General features: G+C 62.4%; 1 protein-coding gene across 1 annotated transcript in view; it reads left to right on the top strand.

Annotated features, from left to right (window-relative positions):
* The window catches only part of TNRC18 (trinucleotide repeat containing 18), a 78,731-nt gene that overhangs the window by 15,682 nt on the left and 42,789 nt on the right, over positions 1–20,260 (top strand). The window contains exons 2-9 of the mRNA XM_052655233.1: positions 3,337–3,492; positions 5,901–6,026; positions 6,476–8,212; positions 15,561–15,663; positions 15,907–16,112; positions 16,643–16,789; positions 17,236–17,426; positions 18,675–19,104. Coding sequence (XP_052511193.1) covers positions 3,337–3,492; positions 5,901–6,026; positions 6,476–8,212; positions 15,561–15,663; positions 15,907–16,112; positions 16,643–16,789; positions 17,236–17,426; positions 18,675–19,104 — 3,096 coding nt within the window. The remainder of the gene's footprint in view (positions 1–3,336; positions 3,493–5,900; positions 6,027–6,475; positions 8,213–15,560; positions 15,664–15,906; positions 16,113–16,642; positions 16,790–17,235; positions 17,427–18,674; positions 19,105–20,260) is intronic.

The raw sequence follows: 20,260 nt of genomic DNA, 5'->3' as shown, positions 1-20,260 counted from the left end.
GGTCTTCTCCAACACCACAGTTCTAAAGCGCCACAGGTTGTGTAACTATAAATAATGAGGCGCTTCATGAAAGTATTCTGCAAATATGAACTCATTTAGTCTGCATCCCCCCCCTTGGAGGGGGCGAGATTCCTGTCACCCTGCTCTTCAGCCTTGGGGGGGGGGTAAAGGCAGAGTCCCAAAGCCCTGGGCGTGGGGGCCAGGGTTTGTCTTTCAGTGTCTCCTGGGGGCCCCGCTATCATGCCCTGTTCTGGTGGGGGCCTGGCCTGCTCCGGGTTCCGGCAAGGAGGAAGCCTTCCACCCAGGCTGTGGCTAAATTAAGTCTAAATTAATTAAAATTTAATAAAATTGAAGATGAAGTTCTTCAGTCTCATCAGCCACGTGTTTCGAGGGCTCGGTGGCTCCTGAGTGTCCAGCAAAGATCCAAAACAGGCGCAGGTCCTGCGGGTCACCGGCCGGCGGGTGTCACTGGTTGGCCAGGCCCTGGTCTGTCCAGGGTGGCGAGCCGGCTAGCGGGAAGGCTCTACCATGGGGGTCCTGGTGGCCGCCCTGTAGGAGGGGGTGTGGGCTGCAGGGCTCCGGTTCAGCCCTGGCTCTGCCCCCGGCCCAGGGCTCTGTGCCCCGTGGAAGGCCTGGGAGGAGACTCTGAGCCTCTTCGTGAAGCCTGGGGTCTGCTGGAGTTGGGTTGGGTTTCCCTTTCTGATTGTGAATGATGATTCTTCATGATGGGTGCCCTGTGTGTTCCATGGGCCTGGAGTTAAGATGCTTGCGTGGGTGGGCAGGTGGCACAGAGGCCGGGGACCAGGCAGGGGGACCAGGCCCCCCTCAACCTCACTCTGTGGTGAGAGGGGTGGAGACTGCCCCCAGCCCCCCACTGCAGGCTGTGCTGGAGGATTTCTCGTGGAGTCGGTGGGCTCTTGTTTGACTCTCACTGCCCCCGCTCCGGAGCCCTGGGGGGCCCTTCACCCTTTCCGGGGAACCCAGGAGGCTATGGCTGTATCCCCAGTGGTGGATGTGAGGAGTGGAAGACGCGTGCCTAGACTCTCAGGAGAGCTGAAGGTAGCGCTGGGGGTGTGTGTGCAGAGCTCAGAGGCAGTCTGGAGACGCTCGTGGGGCTGGGGTGGGGGTCAGCTGCCCAACTCCCACCCCAGGGGGACCAGGCGGGAGGCCTGGGCTGGCACGTGTATCCTTGGGGGTCTGGGCTGTGTGTGCCTCCCCTCCCAACCCTGACATGGGTCCGTCTGCTTTGGCCCTGAGCAGATTACATACAACGCAGCCCCTTTAGGCCAAGAGTTGACGCCTGCTCTGTGCCAGGCCTTGGGCGCCCCTGGAGAGCCCACAGCCCCGCTCGCAGGGAGGGCATCCTCCTCTGGGGTCATGGCATCTCCATTGCCAGGTTGTCCTGGGCAGAGGGCTTCTCTGAGACCCCGGGGAGGCCCCCTGAGGTGGGAATGAGCGGAGGGTCCAGGTGGAAAAGGAGGCGGCGGCTGGGATTATCTCCTGTGGGCTCTGAGATCTGATCCTCTGCTTCAGGGGTGTCACTGGGGAAGCGGGTGGGGACACTGCAGTTGTGCAAATAAACGCCAGCGTCCTGGGGCTGGCGAGCCCGTCTTACAGAGTTGCATGCTGCTCCGGGGGAGTGGGGGACACAGGCTCGCCTGCGTCTCCAGGCCAGGGGCCCCCAGGGGAGGCAGTTTGGGGCGCCGTTGAACACTGTGGCAGGCGGGAGCCGTTGGTGGCATCCGGGCCCCAACGCCCTGCCGGGCCTGGGGTGCCGCTGGGCGGGTTTCACAAGCCGGGGCAGGGGCAGGCCCAGGGCAGGAAGAGCCGGGGGCTGATGTAAGCCCTTGCGCAAACCCCTTCCGGAGCCGGCCGCCCGCCTGCCTGCCAAGGAGGAAGCCGGGGCCTGGGCGCCCCGAGGCCCCGCTGCCCAGGCTGGGGCCACACGGGCCGCCAGACCAGCCACCATGGCCCTGGGGCCCGAGGGCTTGGCGCTGGAGTCCGGTGAGGGGGCCGGCGGGGCTGGCACTGGGGGGCACCGACGGGGCGGTGGTGAACGCCACGTGTGGCCAGAAGGTGTCCTCCCATAGCTCTGGGAGACAGGGAGAAGGCCCTGCCCCTTGCATCCTGGGGGGACGCAGTGGCCGTTCAGGGTGCCCTGTGCCCCCCAGGAGGTGCTGAGGAGGGTCTGCAGGCCCTCAGGGTGGGTTGAGGGCTCAGGTCGGGTGGGGTCTGCAGGCCCCCGAGGGCTGGGCTGGGGCCCCCTGGCTAACCCGAGTCTTATGTTGCCTGCGTCCCCACGGCCACTTCGCTCTGGGCCGATGTAAACAGCGGGCTTGGAGAGGTTACCTGGGGGGCACACGGGGAGCGCTCCTCTCGGACAGCCAGAGCTGGCACTTGGTGCCCTCCGTGGCAGTGCTGAAGTTTATTATCGTTAAGTGCACCCTTCTGGCTTCACTACACTTATCAAGGGAGGTCTTATTCTCTCCATTTTGTTGAGGAGCAAAGGCCAGGGAAGGGAAGCCCCCTGCCCAGGTCTTGTAGGCATCCCCCTGGGCTGTGAGCAGGGCCCCTGCCAGGGTCTCCCCCTAAGGGTGGGTGTGGGGCAGGAAGGAGGAGGCCTCCCTGTGGCCGGGGCCTGGCCGACAGGGGCGTGGCCGGGGTGGGTGTGGTTTCCACCGGTGCAGGCGGGCTGTCTTGCCTGCCTCCCCTGGAGAGACCCCAGAGGAGGGACCCCCGGGGCTCCCTTGCCTGCTGCTCTCATTCCTTCCCCGGCTCACTGGCTCATTCCTGTGGTTCTGGGTTGCCTTCAGAGTCCCTGCTCACAGGTCGTGGGGGTCAGGCACGTCCCATCTCTGAGCCTCAGCATCCTCATCTGTTAAATGGGCACACTGTTCCTCCCGCACAGGGTTGGCTGAGAGTTGATCCCGGCGCCTGTCCAGGGTTGCTGTGGGGTCCTCGGAGGTCCTTCTCCAACTGAACCAGGGGTTCCCCCAGGTCCAGGCACTCAGAACCTGAGTCCTCTGCCACCTCTTCATTCTGTGTCCTCTGGAGGTCCCTGCTCCCACTCCCCCTCCCCAGCCTCAGCTTTCAGCTGCAGATGGGGAGAACCACACTCCCTCCGGTATAGGGAAAATAACGCCAGTCTGCCAAGAGTGCTGGGTGCTGTGGAGGCACCTGGGGTCTCTTTCTCCAGCCTGGAGTCTTGCTGCATTGACCCAGGCTGTTCCTAAAGTCCAAGGCACTGGGGTGGGGCAGGGCGGAGGCGGGGAATTGGGGCGGTGGGCTGGGCGGCGGGGGCCTGCTGGCTGCCTGACGGCCCCCTTCTCTCTGCAGGCGAGGCCTTCTTGGGCAGCTTTGTGGCTGGCGGGATGGGGCCAGCGGCCTCATCCCATGGGAGCCCGGTGCCCCTGCCCTCTGACCTCTCCTTCCGCTCCCCCACCCCCAGCAACCTGCCCATGGTGCAGCTGTGGGCCGCGCACGCCCACGAAGGTAAGGAGCGAGCCGGGCGGGCGGGCCCGGGCCGCTGTCCCCAGCACTTCTCAGCCTGCCCTCTCCCCTTCGCCCCACGGTCACCCCTCCATGCTGCGTGTGGCCTGCGGGGCCCAGCCCTGAGCCTCCGGCCTCCGCTCTGTGCTTCAAGCGCTCGGCGACTTGAAGGCTTCACACATGCTGTTCCCTTGCAGCCCCTCACCCCAGCTCACGGGCTGTCTCCAGGGCTTGGCTCACCTCCCCTGCGTGCATTCTCCTGCATGCTTGTGACCACACATTTTATCTGTGTGTTTTTTCATGAAATACCTGTCTTCCCAGTGGGCCGAGCTCTGAGGGCCAGGCCTAGTTTGTTCCGTTCACCGCCGTCCCCCTGGCGCTTAGCTCAACAGTAACTGTAATTGTGGGAGCAGTGGGGCCAGGCACTGCAGGGCTCTCTTGCTGCCGTTCTGCAGTGGCACTCCTAAATGTGGGCGGGGGGTCTGCCGGTTGGCTTCCTGTTGGGCCTCCCTGAAGCCTCAGTTTCCCCTCTGTCCCTGAAGGGATGGGCCTGGGGGTCGCCGTGTTCCTCCCGGCCCTGGGGCTCTGGTGGATTTACATGCTGGGTGCTCACTGGCACCTGGTGCCTCTTTGGGCGTCCTGGGGTGTGTGCCCGGCTCCCAGAAGATCGGGGTCTTAGGAGCAGCTGCTGCAGGTTCAGGCTTTCCTGGGCCTTTCACCGCCTGCTGTCTCCCCGCTTCCTCCTCTGTGCCTTGTCACGGAGCATTTCCGTCACTGTCCTGACTCGTGGGTGTCCCACACAGAGGGGGCCATCCACCTCTGGGTCTGGGACGCTGGGCAGTCCTTCTGGGCTGGAGTCCCATCTGAGCTTCCTGCTTCCACCAGCCCTGGGAGGGTGGGGTGAGGTAGGGGCTACCTCTGGTGCCTTGTGCTATCTGCTTGCCCCCTGCTTTCCCTGGGGCTTCCCAAATGGCGCTAGTGGTAAAGAACCCACCTGCCAGTGCAGGCGACATAAGAGACACGGGTTCAATACCTCGGTAGGGAAGATCCCTTGGAGGAGGGCATGGCAACCCACTCCAGTGTTCTTGCCTGGAGAATCTCATGGACAGAGGAGCCTAGCAGGCTACATACAGTCCAGAGGGTTGAAAAGGGTCGGATACAACTGAAGCAACTGAGCTCTGCCTTCCTTGACTCCCTTTTCTCCTTTGCCAACAAATACCAGTAACCATAGCAACAATATTGAACACGCAGTGTGCTTCCGCTGCATGGAGCGCGCCGCAGTAGAACTCTTCATCTTCAGAACAAGCTGTGAGGGAGGGACCGTCATGCCCATTTTACAGATGCAAAAGCAGCAGGACCAAGCGCTGTTTCAGTGATGAAATGACGCATATCATGTTCCTCATTGTTTTGTGATGGTCGTCAGTGTCCTTGCAGTTGGGGCTGTGGGAGGAGAGGTGGGCCCAGTGTGGCCGGGGATAGTCTTGCCTTCCTGGCCTCGGAGGGCGTGGCAAGGGGGTGCCAGTGGGCCCGGGGTCCTGTGTCACCCACAGCCCAGGCTGAGAGGCTGCCCCTAGGGCCCCAGGCCTCCCTGTCTCCCGGGCCTCCCGGGCCTTCTCCTCTTTGTACCCTTTTCAGCCTCTTGTTTCTTTCTCTGTGGCCACTCTTTCCTGTCTTCTGTGCCCTGTAACTTACAGCCCTGGTTCTGGGCATCATGGGTGGGAGTGGAGGGGGCTCGAGAGGTTAGGAGGATCCCCTGCAGGAAGAGTTCCTTCTTAGCAACACCTGCCTGGGAGACCCAGCAACTGGAGATTATGCTGGGTAGGCTGAAGTTCAGAGAAGGCAAGGGACCTGCTGGGGTTACACAGCAGAGGAGTTAAACCAGTCCACCTTTCAAACAAGGTCCATGTTGGGCTGAGGTTAAGAGCCCTGGTGACCTCAGTTCAAAGGCAGGCTCCTCTGTTAGGGGTGGGGTGCGGAGGGGGCCTTGGGCAAGTGGGCCTTTCTGAGCCTCAGTTTTCTCATCTGTAAAATGGGGATATGAAGAGTAGCTGCCTGATAGAATTTTTTCTTTTTCTCTCTGAAATGTGAATGTGAATTGAACATAGGCAAAGCAGTTGAAGGGCTTGGCCTCTGACGAGAACTGCCGTCTGCATCATCGTCGTCATTGCCCTCCCCTGGACCCAATTTGATTCCCTTCCCTGGGGATTCAGGAGTCCCAGGGGCTGCCTGGGACCGGAAGGAGGCTTGGCGTGCCAGGACTGGGAGGGGCCCATCCCCGCTCTGGGGAGCTGGTGCTAAACCTGGGCTTCCAGAACCAGGGGGCGGGGCCTGACAGCCACGAGAAGCAGAGAGAGTTGGGGGAGCCCCCTGGGGGAGGCGCAGGGGTCTCAGCCGCGTCTTCTCTCTTGCAGGCTTCTCCCACCTGCCCAGCGGGCTGTACCCACCCTATCTCCACCTGAGCCACCTGGAGCCCCCCAGCAGCGGGAGCCCCCTCCTCAGCCAGCTGGGTCAGCCCAGCATTTTCGATACCCAGAAAGGTCAGAGGGGAGGAGTGGTGGGGAGACTTGGGGGTGGGCTGTGGAGAGGGGTTGGGGGGAACCACTACCCCAGCACTCCAGACTGCACCCTGGCTGTGTTTCCCAAGACTCCAGCCCCGAGAGGCTCCCGGGGCCCACCCATAGCCTTCTGGGACCTGCTAGCTACTGGGTCCTCATCCAATCCTATTGGGCCCTCTGTGCAGCTCTAAATTCTGGCCTCTCCCCCATTCACAGATGAGGAAACAGGCTCAGAAAGGTTAGTAGGTGGCCGAGATGAGGTTTCAACTTGTTTTTCATCCATTTCCAGAGCTGTCCTGTCCCAAGCCACACTGCAAGCAATGCGTGTTCCTCCTGTGTGCCCCGGGGTCCAGGGCACCTGTCCCGGCCTCCCCTTGGCTCTGGACCAGGCAGTGGGGGCACTGGCTCACGTTTGTGCTCTTTCTTTGCAGATGGCTTCTACCTGCCTGCCCCGGGGGCTCCGGGCGCCCCGGGCGCCCTGCACTCTCATACGGCCTCTTCCAGAACCCCTGGCGGCCACTCCTCCGGCGCCTCGACCAAAGGCTCTTCTCGCGAAGGTCCAGCCAAAGAGCGAACGGGCCGAAGCGGGGAGCCGCCCCCACTATTCGGCAAGAAGGACCCGAGGGCCCGGGAAGAGGCGGCTGGGCTGCGCGGCGTGGTGGACCTGACCCAAGAGGCAAGGGCGGAAGGCCGCCAGGACCGAGGGCCCCCACGCCTCCTCGAGCGCCTGTCCCCCTTCCTGGCCGAGCCGGGGCACCTGCGAGCGCCGGGTTCGACCACCGCCGAGTCGAAGGGCAAAAACCCGCCGCCACCGCTGCCGCTGAGCCTCTGCAACGGCACCGGCACCGGGGACGTGGGGCTCCCCGCACTAGTGGCCGAGGGGGCCCGCGGCACCAAGGACATTGCGCGCCAGGACGAGAGCTCGCGGCTGCGGCGCGCAGAGGCCCTGCTGCCCGGGCCCTGCCCCTGCCCCTCGCCACTCGCGCCGCCGCCACCGCCGCCAAGCAAGGGTCCGCCTGCGCCCCCCGCCGCCTCCGGGGCCTTCGCCGCACCGCAACCCGCTCCCACCGGCGTCTACACCATCTTCCCCGCGGCGGCTGCGCGGGAGCCGGGCCGCGAGCACCGCGTGGTGGCACCCACCTTCGTGCCTTCTGTGGAGGCCTTCGACGAGCGCCCGGGGCCCATCCAAATCGCGTCGCAGGCGCGTGACTCCCGGGCTCGGGAGCGCGAGGTGGGCCGGCCCGGGGTCCTGCAGGGCCCACCCGGGTCTCCGCGGCCACCCCCGGACCGGCCTGAGAGCCTCCGCGAGAAGAGCTCCGTGATCCGCTCGCTCAAGCGGCCGCCGCCCGCCGAGGCCCCACCGGCGCGGGCCGCGCGCGCCTCCCCGGACCCCCGGGCCTACCTCCCCGCCAAGGAGCTGCTCAAGCCCGAGGCGGAGCCCCGGCCCTGCGAGCGCGCCCTCCGCGGCCCCGCTGCCACCGCCGCCTCCCAGCAGGCCGCCAAGCTTTTCGGCCTGGAGCCCGGGCGGCCGCCCCCGCCCGCCGGCCCTGAGCATAAGTGGAAACCTTTCGAGTTGGGCAACTTCGCCACCACGCAGATGGCTGTGCTGGCCGCGCAGCACCACCACGCCAGCCGCGCCGAGGAGGAGGCCGCTGCCGCCGCCTCCAAGAAGGCCTACCTGGACCCCGGGGGTGCGCTGCCCCGCGCCGCGACCTGTGCCAGGCCAGGTGCCGACATCCATGCCGCGGCCCACGGGCCCGGAGAGGCCTCCGCCATGCAGAGCCTCATCAAGTACAGCGGCAGCTTCGCCCGCGAGGCTGTGACCGTGCGCCCGGGCGGCTGCGGCAAGAAGAGCCCCTTCGGAGGCCTGGGCACCATGAAACCCGAGCCGGCACCCACAGCTACCCCGCGCGCCCAGACGCGCCTCCCGCACCCCGGGGGCCCTGCAGCATCCAGTGGCCGACAGCTGAAGCGGGACCCGGAGAGGCCCGAGAGTGCCAAGGCCTTCGGCCGTGAGGGCTCCGGGGCCCAGGGTGAGGCGGAAGTGCGACACCCGCCTGTGGGCATTGCCGTGGCCGTGGCCCGGCAGAAGGACAGTGGCGGCAATGGCCGGCTGGCACCTGGGCTGGCGGAGCAGGAGCGGTCCCTGTCGCTGAGCAACGTCAAAGGTGAGTCCTGGGTCCCACCTCTGCCCCCTGCACCTTTAATTCCCCTTCACCTCCCTACCTCTGCGCTCCTTTCTCCCTGCCCACCGCCCCCTTCCACACCCTTCTTTCGAAACCGTCCTGGTTCTTTTTGTCCTTTATCCCCCTTGTGGGCTATGACTGCTACTTAGGGTTTATTGCTTCTTCTGTTATGCACGTAGAAGAATGTGTAAACTGCAGGAAAGGAGAGGGAAGTAAAGGGACCGCTAGGTTTGTTTCCGTGACCCTGAACACCTAGAGGTCTTCTGCCAGATTCATTTTCCCATCCGATCTGCAGAGCTCCCAGTGCGCTGTGATCTTGGGTTCTGCTTTTTTTTTTTTTGCCCAGGTAGGTAGGCTCTTGCTTTTGCAAACTCTTTATAAGTAGCAGTTTTGATGGCCTCTGTTGTTCCGTCCAGAGCACTCACCATAGCTACCTTCGCCATTCCCTAGTGGCGTTTCAGCTTTCGCTCTGATGTTTTTGTGTTTAGGAAGTGGCTCTGAATATTTTTGTGCATTGCGCCTCCCTGATATTTTGAGTCATTTTCTAAGAATAGATTCCGACGAATAGATTAGCTTTAAGCTTTCAATTCTAAGTCCTTGAGGGAGGTAATCGTGCCTTACTTACCTAGTTCTGTGTTCCCAATACCTAGCGTGGGGCCTGGTGCATAGTAGGTGTCTGATAAGTGGGGGAATGAGTAACTGAGCGTGACCGTTTGAAGCCAGGGCCCCCTGGCGTCCGTGTGGTCTCGACAATGGATGCCTTTGTGACTTCTTAGGTAGTTAGGGATTTTATATGCTTGTTTGCAGTCTGTTTCATTTTAGACTACTCAGAGTTGTGTTTTATTAAAAAAACAAATGTTAAGCTGGGTAGGCAGTAATGGTACATTTCTTTTAATTACTGGTGAAGTTGAATATCTTGTCCGAAGGGGGTTGATTGGTTATATTTAGTTTTGTCCCTTGCATATTTTCCCAGTTGGATTCCTTCCTGGAATTTTACATAGTTGATACTTATGGCATTTTGGTTGGAACTCTGGGCTTCGGCTGCCCAGAGAGAGCCCAAGTGAAAGTGAAGTCACTCAGTCGTGTCCGACTCTCTGCAACCCCACGGACTGTAGCCTACCAGGCTCCTCTGTCCGTGGGATTTTCCAGACAAGGGTCCTGGAGTGCGTTGCTGTTTCCATCTCCAGGGGATCTTCCCAACCCAGGGATCGAAATCAGGTCTCCCGCATTGTGGGCAGGTGCTTTACCATCTGAGCTACCAGGGACGCAAAGAGAGAGCCCAGCATTGAGCCAAAGGCCCCACCTGCAGGCTGGGCGCCGAAGGCCCTCTGCTGCCCCAGGTGTGTTAGTGTGTGGAGGTGTGGGCGTGGCTGGCTGGGGTCGGAGCCCTGGAAGGCTCAGAGCCAGTGATGCTTAGGGAAGCTTTATTAAATCACCGACTGAAGCCATGGTTCTGTGTGGAGCACCCTGCCTGGAGCCAGAGAGGCCTGCCTTCAGATCCTAGAAGCTCACTGAGGCCTTGCCTTACTTAGTTTGCAATTGAAAGTCTGGGTATCAGCCCTTTGCTTGGAGGTGGCTGGGTGGGTAGTGGATAAGCCCTCTTACTAGGTAGATCCTTCTGGGAGAGAAAAGACCTTTTGGAGGTCCTTTTTGTAGAAGAATGCTCATGAGAAGCGATATGGCCCTCCTGCTGGGATCACTTCCTGATACCTAGCTTACCTGTCTCTGTCCCAGGGATCTGTGTCTGTGGTTGTGTGTGTGTGAGAATGTGTCTGAGGGAATGTGTGTTTGTGTAAGAGTATAGGTGAGAATGTGTGTGTTTAAGTGTGTGTATGTGAGAATGTTTGTGTATGAGGGAACGTGTGTGTGAGAGAGAGAATGTGTATGAGGAAATGTGAATGTGAGAATGTGTGTGAGGAAATGTGTGTGTGAGAGAGAATGTGTATGAGGGAATGTGTGTATGGGGGCCTGTGTGTGTATGAAGGTGTGTGAGAATGTATGAGGGAATGTGTGTGTGTGTCAGAGAGTGTAGGTGAGAATGTGTCTGAGGGTTTGTGTGTGTAAGAGCGTATAGCTGAGAATGTGTGTGAGTGTAGATGAGAATGTGCGTGTATGTGTGTGTGAGAATGTGTATGAGGGAATGTGTGTAAGAGTATAGGTGAGAATGTGTAAGAGTGTAGGTGAGAATGTGTGTGTGTGTGTGTGTGAGAGAATGTGTATGAAGAAATGTGTGTGTGTGAGAACGTGTATGAAGAAATTGTGTGTGTAAGACAGTGTAGGTGAGAATGTGTGTGTTTAAGTGTGTGTGTGTGTGTGTGTGTAAGAGAGAGTGGGAGCTGAAAGCAAGGAGGGGACAGTCTGGGGACACGGCCTTCAGGAATCTTGGGGCTGAGGCTGTTTTCCTGTTTGCTGACGACAGTTGGAAAGTAGGTGTTTGGAACCTTGACGTGAAAAAAGGTGAAAGTGTTGATCGCTCAGTCGTGTCTGACTCTTTGCGACCCCATGGACTGTATAGCCCACCAGGCTCCTCTGTCTATAGGGTTCTCCAGCAGGAACACTGGTTTGGGTGGCCATTCCTGACCCGGGGTGGAACCAGGGTCTCCTGCACCGCAGGCAGATTTTTTTTTACTGACTGAGCCGCCACCTTTCCTTAAAAAGAAGTCCCCATAAGAAGTGGGCTTTCCCCTACTCTGGATGGCCTCAAGGGAGGAAGGACCTGGCACCACCCTGACTGGCGCTGCTGGGCCCTCCCAGCCTCCTGGCTCCTCCTGGGGAGTGAGCCCTTTCCCTGGCAGTGGGTTCAAGTCTAGGCTCTGCCTCTTGCAGCGGTGTGCTCTTGAACCAGAGGCCTAAGCCCCCTGAGCCGTGGTGTCCACGTTCACTGCGTGGCGCTGGGAGGGCTGCCTCATTCCCTGGCGCCAGGTGGGCTGATGGGCAGCAGGTGCTTCATACACAGGCCTCCCTTTTCTGTGCTCACATTCAGAGTCTTCAGGGCTCAGAGTTTCTGCCCTAAGCCTGAGATCTTTTTTGAGAAATGTCTCGAGGGGGCTCACTCAGGGTCTGGTCTGGCTACCGGGATCTCAGACCCTGAGATGGATGAAGGATGGGCCTTGTGTATGCCTGTGAGCCCCCAGGCAGTGGTGCCGATGCTCGAGAGGCCAGCAGACCAGCACTGTCCCTGCCATTTAGCTGGGGGCGGGTGCAGGCAGCCCCACATAGCCCTGGCCAGCGTCTCCTCCCGCAGCCCCCCAGCGGAGGATCTGTTCATCCCCCAGCTTCCAGACGGGAGAGCAGTGCCTATGGAAGTGGAGTGACATGCCCTGGGTCACGCAGGCTAGAACAGGCGGGCTGAGCTTGAACCTGAAGCCCAGGGCTGTGCCTCCCACCTCTCCCCTTTGCCCGTTGTCAACTCTGTGGTGGCGTAAAACTGGGGACCAGATCTGGGGGGCTGTGATGTGCCCCCCGAACCCTGCTCCACTGTCTGTATCACCCGGCAGAGCCGGGGTTGCACTGGCTGTAAGCCGAGGCGTTGACCCCAGACTCGAACGAGCGCGGAGTTAGCCGGAGCCGTGGAAATGTGCAGATGGGAGTCCAGGAGGAGGTTGCCATGGGAAGCGGGCCTCAGCCTGGGCAATAATGGCTGGGATTAGAGGCTGTGACCCACAGAGAAGCTGTCACTGCTGGGGACGCGGGCCCGGGGCGGGGCTGCAGACAGGCAGTGGCTGTGGGGCTGCCGTTTCCCCGGTGCTCACCCTGTGCAGGCTCTCTGCTTGGGGGCCCTGCACCTGTGTCGGGGGCGGCTGGACAGCTCATGCAGACCCTGATGCCAGCTGGGCGCCTCCTCGGCAGTCAGGAGTGTGACCTGGGCAGTGCCTCTGCCTGTCTGTGCCTTGGTCTCCTCATCTGGGGCGGCTGGGGTGGGGGGGGGACTCCTCTCCTGGGTTGACGGCCACTGGATGAACGTGTGCACGGAGCGGCCCTCGGACCCTGCTCATGCCTCCAGGGCTGAGGAGGAGGGGGTCTTCTCTGTGTGTGTGGGACTTTGGGCTTGGCTCCCTTCTACCCCACACATGTGCCTCCTGGAGGAACTGGCCCCCCGCCAACCTGAGCTCAGCAGAGACAAGCTAAGGGCCCTCTTGGTTTGCTTGTTCGCAGGCAGTTTTCAAAGCCTTAGTCAGATCACGTCTCATCCCTGCTCAGCACTTCCTCTGGCTTCTCCTTTCACCTTGGACGGAATCTCAACCACATTCCCTTCCACGGCCTGCAAGACCCTGAATGCAGTCTGCACCCTGCCCTTCCCCTGCCTGCTTCCTTCCTCGGCATTCTCACCCTGGTGAGGCAGGCACACTCCTGCCCCAGGGCCTTTGCACCTGCTGCTTGTTCTCTCTGCATCGCCCTCTGGATGTCCTCACGAATTCTTTCATTCGCACTCCCATGATGTGCTGAGCACCTTCCTGTGCCAGGCGTTGTATAAGGGGAGAGGTGGATTCCTCGGAGTGGGATTGCTCAAGCCAGAGCAGTGCACCGTCTGATGGAGGAGGCGGACGGTGAATAAACAACAGGCAGAGTGTGATGTGCTCAATGCAGTGAGGGAGACAAACAAGGGAGCATGATAGAGGAGAGGTGCTCTGGGAGGGCTTCCTGGAGGAGGCAGCATATGGGCCGACGTCTTACTGGGGAGACTGCTACAGGGGCCGGGCACGAGCACTCTAGGTGGAGGGAGCAGTGTGTGTGGCCCTGAGTGCGACTGGGGGTGCACTGGACAGGACAGCTGGGCGGCCTGGCACTCTAGGAGGGACAGGGTGAGCAGGGGCTAGCGGGAACAGGTTGAGGCAGGAGGTTGGGGTGGTGCCCGGGCCACGGTGGTGGAGGGCATGTCACATTTCTTTGGACAGCTGAATTTAGAGGGAGCGGTCTGGGGCTCTGGACTAAGGGACCCTGCAGGTGGTGGCTTCTCCAAGCTGGGCTAGCCTGCGTGCAGGCTTCTAGTGGGGCCTGCAGTGGGAAGCCCCTGAGGCCTGTGCAGTGGCAACCAGGGCGGTGGAGAGGAGTCAGGCCTGAGGACTGAGCTCCTGGGGACAGGCCACACTCCAGGCACGTGACCCTTCTGGGAGCACCAGGAGCTCTTTGCCAAAGCCTCTCCCCCAGGGCAGCATGGCCCCATGCATGGAGGGCCCTTGGGGTTTCTGTGGGCCTGGGAGGCTCTCCCCCGAGAGAAGGCGTGTGCCCTGGTGTCTCGGTCCAGCTGCAGGACTCTGAGTGGCCCTGCCCAGAAGTGTGGCCGCCCTTTAGGGCCTCATTCCTGAGGTGGGGCCTGTGAGGAGGGCCCCTTCCAGCCCTTGGTGAAGGGGGTGGGCGGGAGGGTGGGTGCAGGCTACCCTTTGACTTGGGAACAGCACTGACTCTGGCGGCCTGGGTACCCTGGCTGGGTCCCACCTTCTCTCCCACTGCCCACCATTCCCCTGTGCTACCCGGCCTCCTACCACGAGCTGGGCACAGTCATGGGGCCTGGGCGCTGGCACAAACAAGAGGGTCTGCTCTGGCCCCGCGTGGAGTGAGGTGGCGGGCGGCCTGGGACTCAGCTCTGTGACCCACAGGGGCGAGGTGGGAAAGACTTCTTCACCCATTCTCACCCCGCCTGCCCGGTGCCCCAGCTCACTGGTTCTTCTCTGCTTAACCGTGCATGTTGCTTCCTCGTTGCCCCAGGGGCTTCTGGAACCTCCTGGGCCTGCCCCTGGTTGCCCCCTAGCCCGTCTCCAGCTGTCTTTTGAGGGGTATCCCTTCCCCGACCTGCTTAGTCCATCGGGTGTATGGGCTCATGGCTGTCCCTCCCTGCGTGGTCGCCTCCTGTTCCCGATGGTGGGCTCCCACCTTCCTGAAAGGAAAGCCTCTCCTGGGGAACAGTTCTCAGGAGGTCTTTGGGAGCTCCTGGTGTTGGGGGTGCAGGAGGGAAGAAATGAGGGAGAGGCCGATGGCAGCATGCCGTGTTGGATCCCCCCGGGGGCCATGTCGGGGTGGGGGGCCTGCTGGTGGACCCTGGAGAGGGGACTGGGACACTAGTCTGCAGCGGAGTAGTAATTGACAAGGTCCATGTGCGGGCGGGCCGGGGGCGCCTTCCTCCCTGAGCGCATCTCTGCAGCTCCAGGTGGGTGGACACTGGCCCCGGGGCGGCTGATCCCGGGGAAGGAATTGGTCCAGCCTCAGTGGGTTTCTCTTTTGGTTTTGGTTGCTGCGCGTGGACTTTCTCGAGTTGCTGCTACTGGGGTGTCTCTCTAGCTGCGCGCACTGACTTCTCATTGCTGTCGCCTCTCTTGTCGCAGAGCACGGACTCTAGTGCGCACGGGGGCTCGGTAGTTGGGGCCTCCAGGCTCTGGAGCATAAGGGCTCAGCAGCTATGGTGCGCGAGCTTCGCTGCCCGGTGGCGTGTGGGATCTGCCCAGCCCAGGGATCAAACCCATGTCCCCCGCGTTGACAGGTGGATTCTTCCCCTCTGAACCACCAGCAAAGTCCTTGGTTTCTCTTTTGAGAAAAGTCTTGGCTGCTGGCTGAGTGGTCTCTGCCACCAGTGGCCGTACCCGCCTCCTGGGCCCTGGCCTGCCTCGGCAACCGTGCACGCTCTAAATTTTGGCTCACAGTGTAGAAGATAACCCGGGGCTGAGGGGCTGAGGGGCTGAGGGGCTGAGGAAGGTGGCGAGCGAGGAGGGCTGAGCTCCCGTGCAGTCGGTCAGGGCTTTGGGAGGGGCGGGGAGCCCAGGGGAGGTGCAGCGGGACCAGCTGTGGGGGGCTGGGGGTGCCTCCTGGGCACCAGGGCCTAGATAGGCCAGCTGGGGGGCAGCCCCACACCCTCCAGTTTCCCCCCCTCAACCCCACGCGCATCGGGTTCTCTGGTTTCAGTTTTCCGTCTTGATTTTGAAGAGATCAGCCACACGTGTGCAACCGCCGGAACCATGGCAGGGCCTCAGGGTGGCGGCTGGCTCCCCAGTGACCCGGGCTGGCTCCCCCGTGACCCGGGCTTGGCTCCACGTCTGCATGGCAACTGCTGTTTTGGGTTGTGGTTTTCCCTCGTCTTGACCCGCCCCCAGCACCTGCCTTTCCGGCACTAAAGGAGGGAACCCCGCCCCGAGTGCCGCTCCGTTCATCCTGGGTTGCGGCGCCATCTCTTTTATGCGTTCCTGCAGCTTCCCGCTTACCTGGGAGAGTTACATGTGGGCTCTTGAGGGCAGTGGAGGGTCGTTTCTGGGCACTGGCCAGGGTGAGGGACCCCCTCAGATGCTGAGAGCTTGTTGGGGGCTCTGAGTGGGGCTCACTTCCTGCCCTCCTGCCCGCCTAGGGCATGGCCGAGCCGACGAGGACTGTGGCGATGACCGGGCCAGGCACCGGGAGGAGAGGCTGCTGGGGGCGCGGCTGGACCGAGACCAGGAGAAGCTGCTCAGGTGAGGTCTGGGGGGCCCCCCGGGGCAGGGTGGGTGGCCCTGCGTGGGTGCGGGGTGGTCCTGAGCGAGTGGGACCTCTCCCGAGGAAGGCCTGGGGCCCCTATGGTGAGCCCCAGCTGGCTCTTCTGCCCCCGGGTGCTGAGCAGTGGCTTGGTGTCCACCGGTCCCTTGGGACGCCCCTTTTTTTCTCCCCCTCGTCCCGGGGCCATCCCAGACTCACCGACGCCTCTGCTCCCCTTCCAGAGAAAGCAAGGAGCTGGCGGATCTGGCCCGCCTGCACCCCACCAGCTGTGCTGCTAATGGCCTGAACCCCAACCTCATGGTGACCGGGGGCCCGGCGCTGGCGGGCTCTGGTCGCTGGTCCGCCGACCCTGCGGCCCACCTGGCCACTCATCCCTGGCTGCCGCGCTCGGGTAGCACGTCCATGTGGCTCGCCGGACACCCCTACGGTGAGTGGGGGCTGGGGATAGTGGAGGCCTGAGTGTTTCCGCCAGAGCACTGTGCCGGGGGCTCGTGTGGGGCAGGACCCCTCCTCCCATCCCCCTAGCTCACCTCTCTCCCTTGTCCGAAGTGGAAAAGTGCTAGTCGCCCAGTCGTGTCCTCCTCTTGCGACCCTGTGGACCGTAGTCCTCCAGGCTCCCTTGTCCATGGGATTTCTCGGGCAAAAATACGGGAATGGGGTTGTGATTTCGTTCTCTGGGGGATCTTCCCGACCTAGGGATTGAACCCAGGTCTCCTGCATTGCAGGCAGATTCTTTGCCATTTGAACCACCAGGGATGCCCAAGCAGGGTCATTATTGATGGTTGCAGCCTCGTGGGGTTCCTCTGCCAGGCCTGTTGGTGGACAGTGGTCAGAAGGGGTGACGGGAGGGTTCACAGCCAGCCAGCCCTTATCCTCGGCTTCCTCTGTGAAGACCCCGGAAGGGAGGGGAAGTAGGGAGTGGCCCCCAGCACTGACTTGGGCCCGGGTCTCTCCTAGGCTTGGGCCCCCCTTCTCTGCACCAGGGCATGACGCCTGCCTTTCCGCCTGGCCTGGGGGGCTCCCTGCCTTCAGCCTACCAGTTTGTCAGGGACCCCCAGTCAGGCCAGCTGGTGGTCATTCCCAGCGACCACCTGCCTCACTTTGGTAAGTGGTGGTCCATGGTTGGGGGCAGGGGCTGTGATGGCCTCATACAGTGAGACTGTCCCAAAGGCCATGGGCCTCCTGTGGTGGGGAGGGGTGGGGGTGTCACAGAGCCACAAGGGTCCTTGTTCTGATGAGTTCCTACCCAGAACGCCCATGTGGAGAACCCAGGCAGGGCTGCCCGGGTGGGGGGCCTGGCCTCCGCCGCGGTGCCCCCAGCCCTTGGGAATCCAGTTTGCGGCACACTGGGTGTAGTGGGAGGAGGTGTGGAGTCGCCGCGTCGGCCACTCCCGCTGTGTGGCCTCCGGGGCCCCCAGGAAGCACCCGGAGGCCCAGCTGAGCCCGTTCTGCTGCTGTGTGAGCGCGCGGTCCCTCTCTGGGCCTCGGCTGTGAAGCGGGGTGACGGGAGTCGGGAGCTGGGTTCAGCCTCACGGTCTTCTCGCCCGCAGCGGAGCTGATGGAGCGGGCTGCCGTGCCGCCCCTCTGGCCCGCCCTGTACCCGCCGGGCCGCAGCTCCCTGCACCACGCCCAGCAGCTGCAGCTCTTCTCGCAGCAGCACTTCCTGCGGCAGCAGGAATTCCTCTACCTGCAGCAGCAGGCGGCCCAGGCCCTGGAGCTGCAGAGGAGCGCCCAGCTGGTGGTGAGTTGGGGTGGGGCCGTGGAGACCCTTCCCAGAGCCCCCTCCCACTGACGGCGCGGCAGAGGGGTCAGCCGGCAGACAGTCCAGTTCTGGACGGGGAGGGAGAAATGGGAGGTCAGGGAGGGCCCCCCGGAGGAGGTGGTGTCTGTCCAGAGACCTGAAGAAGTCAGTTGTGGAGGAGCCCTCTGGGCAGAGGGGATGGGGTGAGCAAGCCCGAGAGGCAGACAGAGCCTGGCGGGGTTGGGGAGCCATGGGGAAACCGAGGCAGGAGAGGTGGCCCCTCCTGTGGATGGGAGGTGTTTGCCTGGGAGCTGAAGGGATCCCAGTGGGCTCCTGCCGTTTCCTGAGCCCCGCCTGGCCCAGCTTGGGCCAGGGCTGGCCTCCACCCACGTGGCCTGGTCCCATAAGATGGGCGACACTTGGTGTCCTCCTGTGTGGGTGGATTCCCCAAAGCCCACGCCCTCCTGCCTTCTTGAAGGTGTTCCTGGACGCTTGTCCTCTGCCCGGCCGCGTCCCTCTTTTTTCGTGTGGCAGCCACTCTGAAGGAGTCAACAGAGATGACATACAGAGAAAGGGGCCCTGGTTTTGAACCTTTTATTTAGTTCTGCTGTGCCTGGCTGAGTGCCTTCGGGCGAGTGAATTCACCTCTCTGGGCTCCAGGTTTCCTCCTGTGGAAATGGAGCGGCTGTTAATTTCTGTGTCATCGAGCTCTTCATTGAGATTTCACAGTGGTGGGGGTTGGGGGCTCGGAGCCCTTCTGAACGGTGTTTTTGTGTGCGGACAGCCTGCTGGGCCCGGGCTGATTTTGAGCCGTTTCCTCACAGCCTAGGAAGGGCTCACTGTCGGAGGTGTTTGAGACCTCACTGTGGTAAAGCAGGAGAGGGTTCTCAGGTAGTGAGTCCTCCGTGCAGGCAGCTGTCCTCAGCCCATGGTGGAGCGGGGGGTGGGACAGTCCTGCATCTTCAGAGGTCTCCCACCCCTGCCTGGCCCCCCATGCTCTGTCTCTGGGGCTCCTAGGGGAGGGTCAGGGTCTAGACCAGAGTTTCCCCCACCCCCGGGTGCTGGAATTCTACAAGGAATGCTGTGCTTGTTATGCGAGCCGGGACGGAATGTCTGTCTCAGGCAGGGTCCTGCAGGCCCCGACCCTGCCTGGTGTTCTCCGTGGGCTGGGGGGAGCCTGGGAGGACAGAGCCGGTGCTGGGTGATGGGTCCTGCCGCGCTGACCCTGCCTGCCCCCCCTCTCTGCAGCAGGAGCGGCTGAAGGCCCAGGAACAGCGGGCGGAGATGGAGGAGAAGGTGAGCAAGCGCAGCCTGGAGGCTGCGGGCAAGGCCGGCCTGGGCGCTGCAGGCCCGGGGCTGCTGCCACGGAAGCCCCCTGGCCTGAGCACCGGCCCCACAGGCACCTACGGCAAGGCCATGAGCCCGCCGCCTTCTCCCCGTGCGTCCCCCGTGGCTGCCCTGAAGGCCAAGGTCATTCAGAAGCTGGAGGACGTGTCTAAGCCGCCCGCCTACGCATACCCTGCCACGCCCAGCTCCCACCCCAGCAGCCCACCGCCCGCCTCCCCGCCGCCCACCCCGGGGATCGCCCGCAAGGAGGAGGCCCCCGAGAACGTCGTGGAGAAGAAGGACTTAGAGCTGGAGAAGGAAGCCCCCAGCCCCTTCCAGGCCTTGTTCTCAGGTAAGAGCCAGTGAGACGGGTGTCCCGGGCGCCACTCACTCGTCGGTTCAGCCGTTCCTTCCTTTCCCCGTTGAGTGCCTGCCATGTTGGCTCCGCCAGGAAGTTCCTTCCGGTGTTTTGGCCAAACCAGTACGTGGCCTGCTGCCAAGCTCTGGAACGAACCGTCCGCCATCACCTTTCTGGTCTGCCCTCCCCTGGAGGGTCAGGGGAAACGGGTGCAATGTTAGAAGCAGGTCCTGAGCTCAGGAGGCCTTGTTCTGAGCGCGGAGCAGAGCAACGTCCGCGAGGTGTTTGGCACCACGATGCCTGGCCCGCAGGGGCCGTGTCTTCCGGGTCGTGCCCCCGCCCATGGGTGGCATGCACATGTCCTGTGCCCATGGGGACACGCAGCGGGTGGCCTCGACGGGGCCTGAGGCTTGTGTTCCTCGTCCCATGGGAGGACGTGAGTTCGAATTCCAGAGTTCAGATTTCGGCCTCTGGGATGCTGTGTGTGGTCTTGGGCTGGTGGCGTCCCTCTCTTGGGAGAGCCGATGTCTTGCTAACAGTCGAGTCGAGGGTGGTGCACGGGCCAGGCTGTGGCGCGGGGTGGGGGTGCTACGTGTATCTGTCTCCCCTCGTTGGTTCCTGTTCAGCCCTTACTGCTTGTGCCCCCCACCCGCCCCCCCGGACGGGGCCTGATGCTGCAGTCAGCTGCATGCCACCCTGCTCTCCGGGTGGGGGGAGGTCGGAGGTAAAAAGGTGGGGGTGGCCCAGTGTTACTGTCAGTTTTTGAACAACTTGAACGTCCCAACGCTGCGGAGGAAGAGGTGGGGCTGGTGGATTCTTGTGGGGCGGACGGCAGAGTCCGCCGGGCTGGGTGGGGACAACTTAGGGTCTTTTTTCTTTTTAATAACTTTATTTGTTCTGGCTGTGCTGGGTCTTCGTTGCTGCGCAGGGCTTTGCCCCAGTTCTGGGGAGCGGGGGCTACTCTGTTGTGGTGCACACGCTTCTCATTGCGGTGGCTTCCCTCATTGAGGAGCATGGGCCCTAGGGCGCGTGGGCTTTGTTCCGGCTCCCCTGCCCTGGAGTTCGGATCGGTAGTTGTGGTCCACGGACTTAGTTGCTCTGTGTCATGTGAGGTCTTCCCAGACCAGGGATCGAACCCGTGTCTCCTGCA

Source organism: Budorcas taxicolor, chromosome 2, assembly GCF_023091745.1.
Source record: "Budorcas taxicolor isolate Tak-1 chromosome 2, Takin1.1, whole genome shotgun sequence".
NCBI lineage: Eukaryota > Metazoa > Chordata > Mammalia > Artiodactyla > Bovidae > Budorcas > Budorcas taxicolor.
The sequence above is the reverse complement of the archived record's forward strand: the minus strand, read 5'-3'. Positions and strand labels throughout refer to the sequence as shown.